The sequence below is a fragment of the Oryzias melastigma genome, linkage group LG8 (genome assembly GCF_002922805.2).
Source record: "Oryzias melastigma strain HK-1 linkage group LG8, ASM292280v2, whole genome shotgun sequence".
Lineage (NCBI taxonomy): Eukaryota > Metazoa > Chordata > Actinopteri > Beloniformes > Adrianichthyidae > Oryzias > Oryzias melastigma.
The window spans coordinates 17,076,766-17,095,482 of NC_050519.1; the positions used below are offsets into that span (position 1 = coordinate 17,076,766).

The 18,717-nt window shown below is 37.3% G+C and overlaps 2 protein-coding genes and 1 long non-coding RNA gene across 4 annotated transcripts in view; 2 read left to right on the forward strand and 1 right to left on the reverse strand.

Moving 5' to 3' along the window:
- Nucleotides 1-1,695, forward strand: part of LOC112146084 — a 3,079-nt gene extending 1,384 nt beyond the window's left edge. Inside the window, exons 2-3 of the long non-coding RNA XR_002919189.2 lie at nt 1,123-1,272; nt 1,638-1,695. This is a non-coding gene — a long non-coding RNA (uncharacterized LOC112146084). The remainder of the gene's footprint in view (nt 1-1,122; nt 1,273-1,637) is intronic.
- The window catches only part of slc2a6 (solute carrier family 2 member 6), a 10,602-nt gene extending 5,011 nt beyond the window's left edge, over nt 1-5,591 (reverse strand). The window contains exons 1-4 of one of the 2 annotated variants that reach the window (XM_024271712.2): nt 4,535-5,591; nt 2,703-2,974; nt 1,140-1,236; nt 75-174 (exon numbers count right to left, since the gene is read on the reverse strand). In XM_024271712.2, the coding sequence (XP_024127480.1) occupies nt 75-174; nt 1,140-1,236; nt 2,703-2,974; nt 4,535-4,588 (523 nt within the window). In that variant the 5' untranslated portion in view covers nt 4,589-5,591. The remainder of the gene's footprint in view (nt 1-74; nt 175-1,139; nt 1,237-2,702; nt 2,975-4,534) is intronic. The other variant, XM_024271713.2, reaches the window with a different exon arrangement.
- Nucleotides 5,592-6,581: 990 nt separating this feature from the next.
- Nucleotides 6,582-18,717, forward strand: part of clcn7 (chloride channel 7) — a gene marked incomplete in the record, with an annotated part of 13,010 nt that continues 874 nt past the window's right edge. Inside the window, 25 exon segments of the mRNA XM_036213333.1 lie at nt 6,582-6,850; nt 7,671-7,748; nt 9,193-9,258; nt 10,255-10,320; nt 10,405-10,537; nt 10,839-10,948; nt 11,224-11,304; nt 11,382-11,444; nt 11,617-11,700; nt 11,782-11,875; nt 12,360-12,424; nt 12,572-12,688; nt 12,770-12,824; nt 13,686-13,746; nt 14,102-14,243; nt 14,527-14,620; nt 15,235-15,407; nt 15,497-15,548; nt 15,624-15,751; nt 17,352-17,437; nt 17,527-17,659; nt 17,734-17,793; nt 17,874-18,050; nt 18,117-18,197; nt 18,265-18,686. Coding sequence (XP_036069226.1) covers nt 6,737-6,850; nt 7,671-7,748; nt 9,193-9,258; nt 10,255-10,320; nt 10,405-10,537; nt 10,839-10,948; nt 11,224-11,304; nt 11,382-11,444; nt 11,617-11,700; nt 11,782-11,875; nt 12,360-12,424; nt 12,572-12,688; nt 12,770-12,824; nt 13,686-13,746; nt 14,102-14,243; nt 14,527-14,620; nt 15,235-15,407; nt 15,497-15,548; nt 15,624-15,751; nt 17,352-17,437; nt 17,527-17,659; nt 17,734-17,793; nt 17,874-18,050; nt 18,117-18,197; nt 18,265-18,351 — 2,400 coding nt within the window.

Here is an 18,717-nt window from a genome sequence, read left to right on the forward strand (position 1 = left end):
TAAGCAACAACAGCTGACTGTATATAATAAAAATAACCCTTGAAGCCTTCAGTTTCTGCCCCAGAGTCACACACCTAGAGCGTAGAGGGTCAGACTCCCAAACACAGCCGTGACCTGAGGACAGGAGCCCAGAGCTCCCCGCACTCGTTTGTGGGAGATCTCAGAAATGTAGACCTGAAGCAGAAACACGAGACACACAACTCTGAGTGAACTTTGCCTATGGGTTGCAACCGACTTTCATTCACCCAGACTTGATTCGTAGGAATGCAACAATTCACTTTCCTCACAATTTGTTTCAAACCTCAATTTTTGGCATACAGTTTTGTTCTGGTTAAATACAAAATGCAACAATAAAACAAAAAAATCATGAATTTTCTTTTTTTATTTGCTAAAGGTAAGTAGAAAAAACCTTTCGGTTGGCTTATAAGCCTAGTGGAATGTAATAAAACAATATTAAATATATTAAATGTGGCACAACAGGTGTTTGACCCTTTAAACTGATACAAACGTTCTATAAAAATGAACAAATGTTCTAAAATGTGGTTCATTTTAAACCTAGAATTGTGCCTTTCTTAAATTAGCAATGTCATTTTCATAAAACATCTGGTGTAAATTCTGCAAGTGTCACATTTTTTACAAAAATTGGCAGTTTTGTGTGTCAATTTTATACACAATGGTGGAATGTTTTTCTCAATTTAAGTCCAGTAATTAAAAAACCCCAATGAATTAAAAGAAAGATTTAAATATTTCTTTAAAAAAAAAGTATTTCAACCAACGCCTTTCACCCCCTAAACCCAAAGCAGTCGTAAATACTGCAGGAAGCAATGCGAAGAATGTGCAGTTACTATGAAAGCAAATGGGGTCACATTTTTGCCTTTAAGGGTAGGGAAGGGGATATTTAACCTTTTCAACATGTTTTGTCTTGTGTAATTTGCAAACTTTTGTTACAAACTAAATACCAGAAATTCCAGCTGGGCTACATTTTTAGTCAAAATCTGCAGAAAGGAAGATCCTATCTTCACCTTTCTGGAGATAAAGTTAGCCAATATGTGTAAAAATCAGGCAAAAGTACTAGTACTTTTCTTGCTTGGTAACAAGTTTTTTAACTTTCTTTTTTCAAAGGCTTTGAATGAACCTACTGGAATGGACGCTGCTGTCATGCCGGCAGCGACCCCCGTTAGGAAACGGCCCAAATGTAGCATCCATAAGTCTACAGCTCCTGCTAGCAGCATGTACCTGCAACACACAGAACATCATGCAAAACACACTAGTGTAAGCTTATGTCATCCTTTGTCCTCTTGTAGCAGACTTTGTTCCAAACATGTTACATTTACTTATTTAAATTTAAGTTTAAAAAGATCAACTTAAGCATTTTGTGGTTTATTTTAAATAAGAAAGCGTTATGTTTCTTAAGTCAAACTGAAAATGAGCTTTCATTAATGTTTGAAATTCATACACTATTAAATCAATTGAATATTTTGTTTCAAAACTACAAAAAAAAAATGCTGAAAAAAATTAAATTATATATTTTATATGAATCAATATTGTCTTTTTTTTTAAAATCCTATTGGTCAACTTTTAACATGACTCTGTATTTTACACTGAGTTGATTTTGACTGATTTATTTGTTTTTGCAGAACATCTCATCTTCAAGGAGCAGATGGATGACGATTTTAGCAAAAATTACCTCCATGCAGTAGGTTGGTATGATGTAAGGGGCAAATAAAATCACAATATTAGTTTTTGTACACTTGTGTTCTCACTTAATGTCCAGAAAACTCAGAGGAAAACAATTTGCAGAGTTTGAAATGCAAAGTAAAATTAGATGACTGCTGACAAACTGTATTAGGAATGCTGAAACAGAAGTACTTCACTAAACTGTCGGTACTAAAAATCTTAGGTGGAAAACAAAGGACGCAGAAGGTACTCATGAATAATTAACTAAGTATCGTCTTGTTAACATTTTAAATCGATACAAATATCGCCAATCGAGATATTGCGATATATCGCCTAATCGATTTTTCCCTGCACCCCTGCTATGAATTAGATTATCAATAATAATAATAAATTGTATCTATCAGGCGCCTGTCATGGAACTCAAGGTCATCAACCACCAACTGTGATATGAATCAAATTGTTATTAAAATGAATCACTACTCCCCTTGTAAAGTCCTAAAAAGGTGTTTGTTTTCTTCACTGCTTTGCACTCAGAACCTGATTTTAGGACTTCTGGTCTTATGGGTGCTTGCAGACCTGATTTAAGGTCTACATTTCAGGGAGGGATGTTTTAAAGCTCCCAGAAACCATTGCTCCAGTGACAGCTGAATTCTGATCCTCATCCTTCTGTCTCCCTGGTATAGAAGCTTGGTGAAGCCTCGGTTTTCTGTGTTTGTACTTTAGGGTTTAGTTCTCGGCTGGCTTCTTCTGTTGTTGATTAATTTTTATTTTTTGCTTTTGCTGTGTTGCTGTTATCAATTTTCCATTGAAAAGTACCAAATTTATGTCAAATAATTCAGTCGTTGCCACACTTTGTTCTGTCCCAGTCTTTGTGTGTCTTAGTTTGGTTTTTATTGTGTGACTCCCCCCACCAGTCGACCTCATAAAATCCTGTTCCCATTTTTAACCCTTTATGTTCTATATTTTCTCCCTTTTTTCCAGATCAAGGACGTAACACGCGTTGATGGGAACATGCTGATATTTACCCAACAGTTGAAGGCACGGCGGACATCATGATGCTGAGCTTCCGTCCAATCAGGTCGTTGAGCATCATGGCCCCCAGCCCGCCAGCCGCCGCGCCCAGGGAGTAGATGGAGCCGAACCAAGCAGCCTGTTCTGTGTCCATCCTGAGCCGAGGGTCTGCATCTGGACTTTTTAACTTGGGCAGAACTGGAGAGGAATAGACCAAGGAGTACCCAAAGTTGAAATTTCCCAGGACAGCGGCGAACACAGCCAGGTAAAGCCCGGAGTTTCTAACCTGGGAGAGGACACAGAACGCATCAAACTGAACCAGAAATTTAAACCTGTACTCCAAGTTAACCTGATAGTCATATCAGATTTAATACCAGATTTAACCTTCAGAGGTCAGGAAGATAATTGGAAATTATGAGAAGTAAAAAAAAAATCTGCTGTTTCACAGAAAGGAAGTGAGGATTTTTTATGTCCTTTAGGTTTTTCCAGAAAAAAAAAAACATTTTGAATCAACAAAAAATACAAAATAAAATAAGTAAATGAATTTAAGTGAAAATAAGTATATATCAAATAATTATTATCACAATAAAACACACATAAAATATGTGAAACGGTCAGAAAAGCTGTGAAAGTCTCAGAGCACACCCTCTTGTGACCATCTTGATTTATATCTACATATTTGTATAAAACAAGAGCTGAAGAACAAAAGGGGATGTTTGTGAGTCAGTAACAAAAAATGAACCATTGAACTAAAACAGGTGATTGAAGGGAGTGGACTGAGGAAATTCCCTGACATATTTAAAATGTTATTCATGAGTTATTCTGATGTGGACAGGTGTTACATGCAGAGGAAACTTCTCCCGCTTTTTATAGAATTCACACAGCATAAGAGAACATTCCAGGTAAGGTGAGAGGATTTCTTGTAACTGGACATGCAGGATAAACAACCAATCAAAATGCAGGGATTGCTTTTCAAAAAATAATATTTTGTATTAGTCTTAAGTCAGCATAAAGGGGAAACCTTTGATCAAACATGTGGTCAGTTAATTATCTACTCATTTTTTCAAGTTTGGGCCTGTTATTGTTTTTTAAATGAGGCTAAATAATAAAGTCTTGCTATGAATAAATATAATTTATTTTTATTTTTCTGTTCTGCTTAACCTGGATGAATTTGATGCCTTTTTTCCCATAATTTCAACATGATTTAACTGTAATTTCTCCATCACTTTTTACAGGGAAAGAAAAGGAAATGGATGGGAAAGAATAATGATGAAAAAAACACAAAGTCAACAAAAAGGAGCAATAATAGCAAGAGAGAAGGAATTTGTCTGAATATATGAAATAGAAAATCGATGGAGTCATGGAGTTTCATGACATTTATTACATTTATTTTGTTTTCAATGTAAATGTTGTTGATTTAATAAAAAATGACTTCACGTTTATCAATGAAGCTTCTTGAAGGATATAGTTAAAATGAAATCATTTTTTAAGGAAATAATATGTTTTTATCACGGAAACAGCCTTTATTTGAAATACTTTTGTAATGTTTACCATAAGCATAGTTATTGTAAGGAGATGATTATTTTTTGCTACTGTTATGTTGTTTTGAGTTGGAAAGATTCTTTTTGTGATCTTTGAAAAGTTTAAATCTTTTAAAAATATATCTATCTGTACCTTTATCTGAATTTATCATCATAATATCTGTTTTTTACACAATATGTGAAAGATACACCTTAAAATGTATTTAACATAGAATCAAACTATAAAATGTTTAATAAACCCACGAGAGTTTCACTTCTATTAACTCAAAATGCCAAAAGTTGCATAAATAATGCAGATTTCTGACCTGAGATCCAGAAAGTGTAGCTCTTCGCTTCAGCAGTGGTGTTTCCTCGTCCATTTTACAGAATCAACTCGAAAATCCTTTTCTGAAGCAGTTCGATGTTCAAAAGAGGAAAAAAAAAACACAGAAAAAAAACCAAAACCACGCAATGTTGCAATGTTATACGAACCGAAAGCAGAAGAGGGAGAGCTGCTGTGTGACTCCCGGATGAGCACATTCAAATAAAGAAAAGCAGAAGAAGAGGCATGAACTCCTTAACTTTATGAGTGTATGAGGAAGGTCAGGGTTTTCTGTTGTATTCCATCAATGAGGCTTAGATTTTCCCTGTTGTTACTAAACTGACAAATAAGTGGTATTTAGTGTAATCTCTTTAGCACTAAACTAAACAATAATCTTATTGATACATCTGTTATAATATCTGCTTTAAACTTTTTAGCCCATAGCGATCTAGGGCTTTTTTTTATTTTATTTTGTTTGCATTTTTTGCTACTTTACAGTTAAGCTCTAATAATTTACCTATAAAGTGGATTTTGAGGTTGATATTTATTTTCTTAGTGCAACCAGGGCTCTAGATTAAACATGTGCACTGGTGCACAAAAGTTTTTTTCTTAAATGCACCAGCACAAAAGTTTCATGCACCAACCTCTTTTGACCACCTCGCATTTAACATGGTCACTTTGCTTTTTAATCATTGCCAATATTTGAGAAATACTTGAGAAAAATTACAAACTAATAAACATTTAGTACTTTATATTAAAAAAAACGCAATTCTATGATAATGAAAATTACATTAAAAAGTTTGTTCCTATAGTCCCACTCCATCTTTACTTCTTTCTGTTGTAAAATCGTATTCAGTGGTTATTATATTAGCCAAATTCAAAACACCTGTGATGTTTTTTAAGACATATTGTATGTGGGGCGCAAGAGTTAATCAGAAACTCACCTCTGAGTTGTGGGCGGGAATGTTGCCACAGAAGTAACCCTCAGCTAATTTCCCAGCATACCTTTTTTTTACACTCTCTCTAGCTTAGAGCCCCTCACAACCCCAATCTTACAGTGTAACAAAAATGGTGAGCAATATTGGAGCTATTCAGTCATGCAATTTTGAGCGAGATGGCAGTTCAGACGAGGAAAATTGAGACGTTATTTGGTCAATTTGTCTGCAAATGGATGCATCAGAATAGAGCGCCCATTTCAGTTTCTCTGTCACAACTGACAGGTTTTTCAAATAGAAGGATTTTATCTGTTCCGGATTCATCATGATTTGAATTAGGAAAAAAAAATACTCATTAATATTTAATTATTTTATATATGTCCTCCATCATGAAAAAAATACACAAAAAATATTAAAAACACCAAAAATACAATTTTCAAAGGGTTGGGTCTTGAACCCAGTCTTTTGAGTTGTTTTATGCTAACTGAAAACCCAATTGAGGTTGTGTTACATCCTACTTTCCAATGCAGAAAAAGAAACATCAGGAAGAAAAAATAACTAAATAAAATAGAGTAAAATAAATCATTTAAACATTAAATATAAATACTAAATGTGACAATGCATTCGAAGAACCTGGTTTGGTTACATTTTAAAGAAACTTTCAGTGACTGATCACGAGTCTTTATGACATTTACAATGTACAATGTGCTATTTACTTTATTTATACTTTGCTGACACATTACTTACAATCACTACAAATGAGTTGTTGGACATTTTCTAAAAACTTTTAACTCTTCCAAAATATTGTAAATGTGTGCAACAACGAGGACGTGAGATCAGGCAAGTGTCATTTTTTCTGCAACTGAGAGATTTTAAAATAACTAACTTAAAGTTTGAGAAACTCATTAAATAATTTGTTATTAATTAATTACATGATTGGGAAGATTGTTTAAAAATGTTTATCCGTGAAGGAAATCAACTTAAGTCTTTTATTTTGATGTAAAAATATTAATGTAGAAAATAAAGTACAAATAAAACACTAGACTTCTTAAAATTGCGTGCTTGTCTTGTAGAAAACTACATATTTGGAGTATGCCTGCGTGGTACTACACGTCCCACAATCCAACGCGCCAAAAACACTTTTGTCCCTTTACAGCCCCCTTACAAAGCGTCACGAGTTAAACAACTGATCATGGGGATATCCGAGTTTGGTAGTTAGCCATCAACAACTGCCCCTCGATAGTTTGACCTCGTGGTCATTCGCCACCGTCATGTCAAACATCACGAAGAAGGTGTCGTGGTCCAGCCGCGGGGACGAGCTCGGGGCTGCGGGGGAGGGAACCCCGCTGCTCAACGGCTCCGAGCAGCCCAGACACTCCAGACAGGTACAGCTAGCTTAGAGGCTAACATTGACGTAACAGCTGTGCTCCCCGGAGCCTAAATACCTATTGAGCCATGTCTATTTACGAATGTAAAATGTAGCAGAGTTCAAGTCTGCATGGTTTGTGAGCGCTTTGAATGATTTTATTGCACTAGCCACGCACGTGAAGTTCATATTTCTTTGTTATGGCATGCTAATAATTGGTTATAATATGTTAGCATGAAGCTCAGAACTATAAATGGAAGAATGTAAAAAAAATCTATGTCATATTTTATGGAAGAAAGTATAATAAAGTTTGAAAAGTATAGAAATAATTGCCCTTTTTTAAAATAATAAAAAGTTGTGACATAACTCCATTGAGGCAGCTTTTAAAATGTCATATTTAAAAACACAAAGGCTGCAATAGCAAAAATGGTCTTATCAAAGTACATAAATACGTCAAACTACCATTTTTTTCCATTGAATGCAACCTGCAGGACTTCCTGTTTTGAGGAACTGTAGCAGGAAGTTAGTGATTTGCAACCTCTTGTTTTTGTCTCTGTAGGTATTATTATTGTGGAAGACAAAATTATAGGCGTTATCTGTCCATGTAAACATCATTAAATAAGCACAGGTGCTTCCTCTTTCAGAACGTTCAGGCTTTGTGACTTTTATTTTCCCTTAAAAACAGCTTCAAAGTTATCTACGAAACCCGAAAACAGTGTATTGTGCTGATGTCATGAAATTTGAACAAATAAAAGAGCACAAAGTGACTTTTTGCTAATGAAGATGTGTGATTTTTGGCTCATCAGCCCAGCCTCTGTAACTGTCTGTGGTGTTTGTAGTTCTCTGAAGGAGGCAGTTTATTTCAAATAGGCAGACTCAGCACGGTGGATTTGGAAGAGGAGATATCGGCAGAAGAGGTAAAGTTCCAATTCCCAAACGCCGCTATACTTTTCTTTCTGTGGCTTCTACTGATCACTCGTGCAGCAGGACGTGCCTAGAGACTAGAATAGCAACTTCCTGGTCAGGTTGTGATTCAGCCTCACGTTGGGACTGAGTTGGAGTTGTCTGAATGGAGCTCTAAGGGGAGAAACTGTTATGTACGTCTGGGAGCGTTAAGATATCAACATGATAACGTGAGTCAGCTGAGGACGAGGATGGGAGCGATGGCTGACTTCACCCCACTTTGCGAGCTTGTCATTGTGAATTTGAAAATAACAAAATTAATCCAAGGCACGTTCAAAAATACACTAAACAAACACTTCTGATGAACCAAAACTTGTTCAGCTCTGACGTTAAAGACCCACTCCAATAAAAGCTGCATTTTAATCTCGTTCTTGTGCCATTTTTCTGATGATGGAGGAGAAGTATAAAGAAAAATAAGATTAAAATTGTATTTCTGAGGAGCTAACATAAAATGCCATTTGAAAAAGATTGTATTTGTGACATAAAAACGTTGGGTGTGCACAACTTTTTGCTTGCTCCATTCTGATGCATCAACTTGTTGACAACTAGATCTGTGCATAAACAGTCCCGCCCACAACTCAGAGGCAAATTTCTAATGAACTCCTGCTGCTCTTCAGAAACTTTGTCCTCGAAAACGACACAGGCTTTTACATTTTTGTCTAAAATCGTCATGATCATGATTAAAAGACCTCTCTTTAAAATCCCTCAAAAGATGATTGGAGTGGGACTTTAGCAAACCTGCTGGGCAACCTGATTGTGAGCAGAAAACTTGCAAACATTTTGACACTTATTAAATGTATATTTCAGTTTTCTCCACAAACGTTCAGAAGCAAAGAGGTGTGGCACATTTGTTTTCCAATCAATGACAAAGCCTAATGTCATGACAAATTAATTCTGTTAGTAAAATCTTCAGACATGATTGAAACCTCCGTCGTCCTCATTTCCTGGGGTTAGAAGTCCTTTCCCTGACTGATGAGAATGTGACTCTGATCATGTGTTTCTGTAATTAGTGGTGGCTGTGTCGTCAGTTGTGCAAATGCTGGAGCATGCTTCAAATCGGCTTGCATGCACGTCTCGCATAAACCGGATTTTCTTCCATCCCCAGCAATTCCCAACAACAGACCCCTCTTTTGTAAAACTTCTCTCTTAAATTAGCGGAGAAAATGCTGCCGCTTTTCCGGTTGTTGTCTCTTTCATTCTAATAATTATTAACGCAACTTGCTTTTTCTCAAAAAAAAAAAAAAAACTAAAAGCCTGTTCAGTAACATTTACAGGTTGTCTGCTCTTCTATTCATGCTTGATCCAAATGATGCTCCTACTTTCCCTGTGGTGCATGTGGGGGTCATAGGTCAGCTCTGGTGTGTTGATCTGTGTCTTTTTGTGTGTTTTTCCTTGCAGGAGGCCGCACGAGGGCAGCCCAGAGAGATCCCTCACAATGAGAAGCTCCTGTCGCTCAAATATGAGGTAAAGCACGTCGCCTCACTGTGAAATAAAAGCTGAAGCATTTTTACAAAATCACATTTACCAGCAGATCATGTTGAACATTTTTTAGTTGTATAATTGTTGTAGATGCAACAAATTGTCAAAAAAGGCACATTTCTGGTTGTAAAATGTAACAAAATTTCAAAATCATTTGGTCTAACAGCATTTTGAGATGTTGTGCAACAAATACCTAAAAAAAAAAAGAGAAATGCAGGAAACTTTAAGAAGGAGTTTGTAATGGGAAAAAAATCTGTGCTGACCAAAAACAGGAGTGAACACTTTGTTGTGACAAGCAAGTTTCACTCTGACAAAGGAACTAATAAAGAAAAAAGCTTTTAGTTTCCAGTATGGCATAATCCAGTTCCTGTAATCTCCTTTTGCTACAAGATCAGTCTGATCATATGTTGAAGAACCACTTTGATAAAACTGTGTTTTTAATGTTTTTAACATGTTGAGGCATTTCTCTCATGATGAAGGATGTGAAGTCATGTGGAAACATTAGAATACCCTATTAAAGTCTGTTTATTTTTCCACATATTTGGATAAAAAACACATTTAATATCATTTTGAACATCACTGAGCGATCCAAGTGATATAATTCATTTTAAAATTTATGTTTAACACTTCACACTTAAGACACATTTAAAGGAGTGGTAGATGCCACAGAAAAGGGTCTCAATGATGTGATTTCAGCCAAACGAGCAAAAGCAATATTATGTTTGAAAAAGATTGTTATTATTTTTAACAAAAATCTTTTACATATTGTAACTTTTCAACCCTTCACACGATCAACGTAATTCCAGTAGATTCTGAAGGAGAAAAGCGGCTTTTCTCCTTCAGAATCCACTGGAATTACGTTGATCGTGTTAACGGTTGAAAAGTTACAGTAAATCAATGAATATAAACACTGGAGCTCCAGTGTTCAAAGTGTTAAGGAAGATCTTTGAAGCTCACGTTGTGTTTTTTGTGTTGTTTTAGAGTTTGGACTACGATAACATTGAAAACCAGCTGTTTCTTGAGGAGGAAAGGCGGATGAGTTTCACGGTGAGTGGAGCAGATGGCGTTCGAAAATGTTCTTTGTTGGATTTTTCAGCAATTCCTTCTTCTTTTTTGTGTGTGTGTTTTCAGGGTTTCCGTTGTCTCGAGATCAGCCGGTGGTTGATCTGTGGGCTGATCGGCCTGCTGACGGGATTAATCGCTTGTGTTATCGACATCGTGGTGGAAAAGCTGGCGGGATACAAATATGAAGCAATTAAACAGAGTATCCTGAGAAGATTTTATCTAAACATAGGCGTTAAATAAAATAATCTGGAGGGCCGGATCCGGCCCCTGGGCCTTGACTTTGACACTTGTTGTATGGGTAAATGTGCATTCTTGGGCCTACTAAGAAGATAATTAAGTGCTCTATAAGTATACGCCATTCACCACAAATGACTGAGAAGTTATTTTCTCTATTGAGCAATGTCTCATTTCTTCTTTCTGATTCTCTTGGGTCAAATAGTTTAAAAGGAAAACCTGCTGAGCTCAGCCGTTGTGCGTTCCTTCATTCTAAAATGTCCCAGATATTGAAAGGTTTACAGAAGTGGGAGGACTGTCCATCTCCCTCATCCTCTGGGCTGTCCTGAACTTCTCCTTCGTCATGGTGGGATCCATCCTTGTGGCCTTCTTTGAGGTGAGGCTGAAAGCGGAAAGCCGTGTGGTGATCATGGCAAGCTTCTTCTTTTTATTTTTGGTTTCGTTGGTAAAGTGTGAGATCTTGTTTGGTTTGGTACATTCTGTGATGATAAGCGAAAAAGGGAATAGCTGCATGTTCTTCTGTTCTCAACCCAACACTGAAACATTTTCTGTTCCTGCTTTCATGGTTTTTTTTTTTTTTTACCAATTTTGTACAAAAACCACTGAAAGTTCAATTTAACTGACATTTTTTTCCATCTAATTTCCTGGCAGCCTGTAGCAGCAGGAAGTGGAATTCCTCAGATCAAATGTTACCTGAATGGAGTCAAGGTTCCCAGAGTGGTGCGGCTCAAGGTGAAGCACACAAAAACACCAATAGCAGCACAAAAAAATTTCAGACAAACATTTACGTTTTCATCTGTCTCCTGCAGACTCTGGTGGTGAAAGTGTGCGGTGTCATCTGCTCAGTGGTTGGAGGTCTCGCGGTCGGGAAGGTAAACCGAACACCTCACCTGTTCGTCCTTCACCCGTCTACCTCCAGCTTTCCATGAATAAAGAAACGATGCGTCTTTTAAAAAAATATTTGTCCTCATTTAAATACCAGCGTTTGGAATTTTTGCTGTTTTTGTCTAAAGTCTATGTTTCATTCTACCATCCATCCCTCAGGAAGGTCCCATGATTCACTCGGGCGCCGTCGTCGCTGCAGGAGTCTCCCAGGGTAGGAGCACCACCTTGAAGAAAGATCTGATGGTCAGTGTCTGATGAGTGACGTCGCAAACGAAAGCAGTTCTGAATTCTGTCGACCAACCGAGGCCTCCGTCTGCTTCCTAGATCTTTGAGTATTTCCGAAGGGACACGGAAAAAAGGGACTTTGTCTCGGCTGGAGCTGCTGCTGGAGTCTCTGCTGCTTTTGGAGCTCCTGTAGGTAAGAACAGAGGAACGTCTGTGAAGGAAAATAAAGATAAAAGTTGTTATCAGATTTAGCTGGATAACAAAGTTTTAGCTAACATGTAAAGATAAAGATCCTGAAACGTTTAGCGCTAAAAAAATCTTTCATTAATGGGCATAAACTCAGTCATAAGGTAATCTTTATGTTTTTAAAGATTTCTATAGGACTTTGAAAAGGTTAAATCAAACAAAAATAAAGAACACTCTGACTCACTGATTCACACTGATTCTGCAAGTTTTCCCACTTAAAAAGATGAGTTTGGTCTGTTATGCTCTTTGAGTTATTGTGTAAAACAAATAATCCAGTAAATCATCTTGTATGCATTTTAATCAATGGGATCACCTTACACCACAGTGGAAATGTTCAAAGAGCAACTGTTTATTTACTGTGAGGTGAAAGTAACATGATCAAAATGAATTCTTTTCACATGTCAGTTGTTTTTACTTTTGATTTTGAACAGGCGGTGTTTTGTTCTCTCTGGAGGAAGGAGCTTCCTTCTGGAACCAGATGTTGACGTGGAGGATTGTAAGTTTGCGTCGCCACCATGAGAACGCCATTAATGACCTTAAAGGGGATTTTAACCAATCAAGCAAATAGATGTTAAATGAAGTGGGAATCAGAGTGGAAATGTTATGTTTTCGGTTTATTTTATGTCCGTTTTTCTGTTTGCAGTTCTTTGCCTCCATGATCTCCACCTTCACTTTGAACTTTGTCCTGAGTATTTATCACAATAATACAGGCGACCTTTCCAATCCAGGTCTGATTAACTTTGGGCGCTTTGAGAGTGAGGTGAGAGCCAAACTGCTTTTTCCCAACATTTTTTTAATGTAAATGTCAATCTGAATTGTGTCTCTTTGTTTTTTCTCCCAGAATCTAAATTATAACCTTTATGAAATTCCATTGTTCATCGCTATGGGAGCAATTGGTAAGATTCTGTTGATTTCTGGAGACAAAAAGTATTTATGTATTTATCTTAGTAAAGTATCATTAAAGTCTTAAATTACTTCTAAGTTGCATTAAATTTTAAGTTAAAACTTCTTATAATTGTTTTTTAGTAAATTAAATGAACCACAAAAAAGAAATAAAACTGAAGCAAAATTCAAAGTTAACAAATAAACACCAGACCGTGTTAATTTTGAATTTTCTTCCAGTTTCATTTCATTTACTAAAAAAAAATTCTAAGAAGTTTTAGCTTAAAATGTAATGCACTTTATAAATAATTTAAGATTTTGTGTGTATAAAGATGAATATTTATCAGTTTTCAAAACTTTACATTTCCTTTCCTAACATATTTTTCAGACATTTCGTTAAAATCCTGCGCAGAAATAGAATTATAAAGTAAAAGCAGAAAAAAAAGAATTCCTTAAAAAAGGCAAAATAAAGGGAACAAGCGATTCAAATCCAAAGTTAACCCGTTTAATAATATTTTATAAATACAAGAATCATAAAAATGTAAAAGCCATTGAGTAAAGATGTGTCTATAAGTGTGGCCTAAACACTTTGACATTTTTATAGTCTTTTTTCAAAAATGTAAATAACTTCAGATAATAAAACAATGTAGAAATAAAATGTTGATTTTTTTTTTTGTCAGTTTTAGCCCTAAATGTATTTTGTTTGTGATGAAAACATGAAAATCTGCTCTCAAAATGAAGCTTTCGTCTTTTGCTGTCTTTTTGTGTTTGAGTCTTGCTAAAGTTTTCTATCATTCTGTTCCTCTGTCACACAAAAACAATCTTTAGTTTCCTTTTTATCATTGGCTCATTCCTCTCTTTCTTCTGCTCTTCAGGTGGAGTTTTAGGAGCTCTGTTTAATGTCTTGAACTACTGGCTCACCATCTTCAGGATCAGGTGTGGTTCTGGAAACATTGAAATCATTGTGTTTTTGTAGAGAAGACCTGAACAGGCCAGCTTCTTTTCAGTTTTGATCCGGATCTTTTAGAAAAGTTCAGTATGTTGTCTTCAAGACTACCTGAAGATCCATTTTTATCCAGAATCCCACCAAAATACGATTTTTTTTCCCCCGGTATTATACATTTTTAAACAACATAATAAGTTATCTATTTTCCAAAATTTTTTTATAGCTTTTTACTTTATTTTTAGAATGTTTTTATCATTTCTGTTACCTGACCAACATGGTTTTACTTTGAAAGTTTCCTGTTTCTGGGTACTCAGTGGATTTTCATGAAAGCGTCTGTCTTTCCAGATACGTTCACCGGCCGTGTTTGCAGGTGATGGAGGCCATGTTGGTCGCGGCGGTGACGGCGACCGTGTCGTTCACCATGATCTACTTCTCCAATGACTGTCAGCCTCTGGATTCGGAGCACGCCGAAGAATACCCACTGCAGGTGCTTCAAGATTCTCAATATAGAAAACTGTTGTTTACTTTATCAGAGTTCCAGAAATGTCCTGCTGAAGGATCTGTACCGCTCCGGCTTTGTGGGTTAAATTCAGGTGATTTAGGACAATTCTAACTTCAAAATTTGAGTTTATGCAATCAGTGCTGCTCTTTACACATTTATGGGGAAAGTTGAAAACACATTTTATGTAGAGATTTAAGAAAACAAACACATATTTTTTTGTTTTTATCAAGAATTAAAAAAGAAAAACGTTTTTTTTTTCCTTGTCCAGTTGTTCTGTGCGGATGGGGAGTATAACTCCATGGCGACGACCTTTTTCAACACTCCTGAGAGAAGCGTGCGCAGCCTCTTCCACAACCAGCCCGGTAACGTGGCGCTCTACGGTTCTTACCTCAACTGTATATTAAAACTGCATATGTTAATCAAATTTATAGATGAGGAGGAATAACTACAATCAGGCAATCAGTCTAAAATGTTATGGTCTGATAGCTTTTTGGTCTAAAAATGTCAAATTGCTTTTCTGTTTAAAAACGCATTTGTCTGATTGCTTACCAGTTTTAAAAACAATTTTTATTTGTTTTCTGTCAAATGATTTAATTGTTTGATTGGTTTTCAGTCTAAACTGTCAAAGTTTGATTACTTTTTCATCTACAAATGTTGTTTTCTGATTACCTTTTGGTCCAAAAATGTCAATATCTGATTGTTTTTTGTGTAAAAATGTTGTTTTCTGATTGCTTTTATGTCTAAAATGTCTTTATCTGATTGCCTTTTTGTCTGAAATGTTGTTTTTGCCTACTTTTCACTCTAAAAGTGTAATAGTCTGATTGCTTTTCAGTCTAAAATTGTTCTTGTCTGATTTAAAGGCGTCTTTGTCTGATTGCTTTTTGATCTAGAATTGAGTTTTCTGATTGCTCTTCATTCCAAAAAGTAATTGTTTGCTTCAGTGATTGCTTTTTAAAATCTTTTCTTGTCTTTAAAGGAACCTGGAACCCTCTGACGCTGGGTTTATTCACCCTGACCTATTTCTTTCTGGCGTGTTGGACTTACGGGCTGGCGGTGTCCGCGGGAGTTTTCATCCCGTCTCTTCTGATAGGCGCCGCCTGGGGGAGGCTGTGTGGAATCTGGCTGGCCTCTATCGCTTCTGCCGGCTCGGTCAGTCTACAGAACCCTTGGTTTTAGTTCTGAATGAAACTAGGAATGTGGCTTGAGAGCAGATGTTTTTTTCATTTTATTTTCTATAGATCTGGGCTGATCCTGGTAAATACGCCCTAATCGGAGCAGCGGCTCAGTTAGGTGAGTGAACCCCTCAGTCTGTAGCTCCTCCTGTTGATAAATGACCAATCTGAACGTTTGCTTCAACACCGTCAGGTGGGATCGTCAGAATGACTCTCAGCTTGACTGTCATATTGGTGGAAGCCACAGGAAACGTAACTTACGGCCTTCCCATCATGCTCGTCCTTTTGACCGCTAAAATCGTCGGAGATTACTTTCAGGAGGTCAGTTATGAGCCACGAGACAATCAGCATTGAAACTGTAAAACCAAAGACTAAAAGTGGAGATTCAGAGAAAAAAATGAAAATTACAAACAAACTATTACCAACTATTTTTTTTTTCGATTTTTCAAGATTTATTTCAAGTTTTCAGGATTTTTTTTCAATTTTTTTTTAAATATATATATTTTTAATTTTCAGTTCTTTTCAAATTTACAATTTCTTGTTTTCAAATTTTCAATTTTTTCAGTTTTCAAACTTTCTATTTTTGTTTTTTTTTGGGGGGTGGGTTACAATGTCTATTTTTTTTAATTTTCTATCTGTTCTTTCGTTCACTTTAAGCTGATCCTGATTTGACCCCATAAATCAGAGCCTTCGTACGATGTCCTTCAGCCAATCAGAGCCTTCGTTGGCTTTTCCTTCAGCCAATCAGAGCCTTTGTCGGCTTTTCCTTCAGCCAATCAGAGCCTTTGTCGGCTTTTCCTTCAGCCAATCAGAGCCTTCGTCGGCTTTTCCTTCAGCCAATCAGAGCCTTTGTCCATTTGCCCTTCAGCCAATTAGAGCCTTCGTCAGTTTTTGTTTCAGCCAATCAGAGACCTTGTTGGTTTGTCCTTCAGCCAATTAGAGCAGTTAGAGTGGTCCAAAGCAACAGTTCTCTGGGTTTCTAGAAGTTACATGATTGGTTTTATTTTTTTGCCTGATCAGTTCAAAGTTTACTTATAAAAAGCACATCTCATGCTTTGAGCCACTCAAGTACTTTACAGTTAAAAGTAAACAAATAAATATTTTTTTTGTTTGTTTTCAGCAACTTTCTTCTAAATTTGTGATGACTTTAGCATAAAAAAGTAACTTACTTTAAGCGTAACCAATCCCTAAATCAACTTTTTGGGGCTTTTGACCTTTATAAATGGGGTTATAAATCTCTAAAATCCTGTCTGTTGGTCATTGACACATTTTTGACGAATTAAAATAAACTTGTTTAATTCCTGAAAATATAGTCAAAAACTGTCTGTGTGCTGCCCCCTACAGTTTGAAACAATGTATTGCAGTTGTATTTTGTAATTGGTCAACTGGTCTAAGTCCCAGAAGTTCTGCATCATCATGGTCAGCAGCTCTAGTATAAAAGCCCCGCCCCTCTTTGATTCTGTAACTGTAACTCACTCACATTTTTCAAATCTGGGCTGAGAATGGAATCATCCTCCAACTGCCCCGTTTGGTTACTCTTTAAAGGAGAAATGAGTGTTTCTTGAAAAATTAAAATCAAGAGTGCTCATATAATCTGTAAAATGTAATCTAAAGCCCAAAAATTAACTTAAAAATTCTGGTAGAACTGTTTTCCTCAATGGTTTGGCTCTTTAAAAAGCTGCATTTACAAACAAATATAAATAAAATAATTTCCCATGTGAAAGAATTACGATGCAATTTTATACAAAGATGTTTGCAAGTTTCATAGTTTTTCAGTTGTTGTGAGTAGGTTTGTGTTATTAAAACTCTAGAAAGATGATAGTTTGAACACAGCAAACAACTTCTACTGATGGATGCAAATACGATGGATTTTTGTTTGTTGTTATTTTCCTGTAAATCTTAATGGATCTTTCTGCTTCAGGGTTTGTACGACATCCATATCAAGCTGCAGAGCGTTCCCTTCCTGCACTGGGAGGCTCCAGCCACCTCGCACTGGCTGACCGCCAGGTACGATCCTCCCCGATTCGTCAGAAATGCCGTCATTATTTCCTTTTCCAAACTGTGTCCCGTCTTCACCCCCCCCTTTCATAACCCAGAGAGGTGATGAGCTCTCCAGTCACGTGTCTGAACAGGATAGAGAAGGTGGGAACCATCGTGGATGTGCTCAGCAACACCTCCACCAATCACAACGGCTTCCCTGTTGTCATGCAGGTTTCTGACAACGATGAGGTATTTTTCCATTGTGCATTTTGCAAGTATTTTATGTTCTTATATAACATTTAAATATTTTTTTTTCTTCTTAGCCGGCTAAACTCTGTGGCCTCATCCTCCGCTCGCAGCTCATCGTTCTACTCAAGCACAAGGTAGCTTCAGCCGCTCCGTGTGCATCAGCTCAAAAGTCAAACGCTTTTAAGTGACTTCCCTTCCTGCGCTCTCCCGACAGGTGTTTGTGGAGTTAGCCGGGTCCCGGCTGAGCCGCAGGAAGCTCCAGTTGAAGGATTTCAGGGACGCGTACCCTCGCTTCCCTCCGATCCAGAGCATCCACGTGTCCCAGGATGAGAGGGAGTGTTTGATGGATCTGACCGAGTTCATGAACCCGACACCTTACACCGTCCCACAGGTAACGGCGTCTGACGAAACCACGCCGCTGATAGGAATGCACTCGCTAAACAAATGTCCCCTGCAGGAAACCTCTCTGCCTCGAGTGTTTAAGCTGTTCCGAGCTCTGGGGCTCAGACATCTGGTCGTGGTAGACGATGCAAACCGGGTAAGAGTCCTGAATTTGCAGGAGTCAGAGGTTGTTTTCTGAAGATTGACGCCGTGGTTCTTTGCAGGTGATTGGATTGGTGACCAGAAAAGACTTGGCCAGATATCACCTGGGCAAATACGGGCTGGAGGAGCTCCACCTGGCTCAGACATAACACAAACTGTGACCGCCGATGCCTCAGAGACTCTAACACCGCGCCTTCAGAGATCTGCTGTTCCTCCAACAAACCCATGAAGATCCTCATGGCTTGGACAGTTGGAGTTTGTTCCAAAATGTTCTGATCACTGGCTGTTTTTGTACTTCCTCGCCGTGCGAACTGCACCACTTTTTGTTTTGGTTTTATTTAGTTTAATGCGTCTTAAATCAAGTGCTGACACTTGGAGCTTCTCGGACACTCTTTCTGGATCCCTCCTCTGTAACGTAGCTGCACTTTGACAGTCGTAAACAACACCTATGGATCACAGTGAAACTTCTAATGTTTCAGCTGCAGTCAAGGTTTCATATAACCCAGATTAAAACA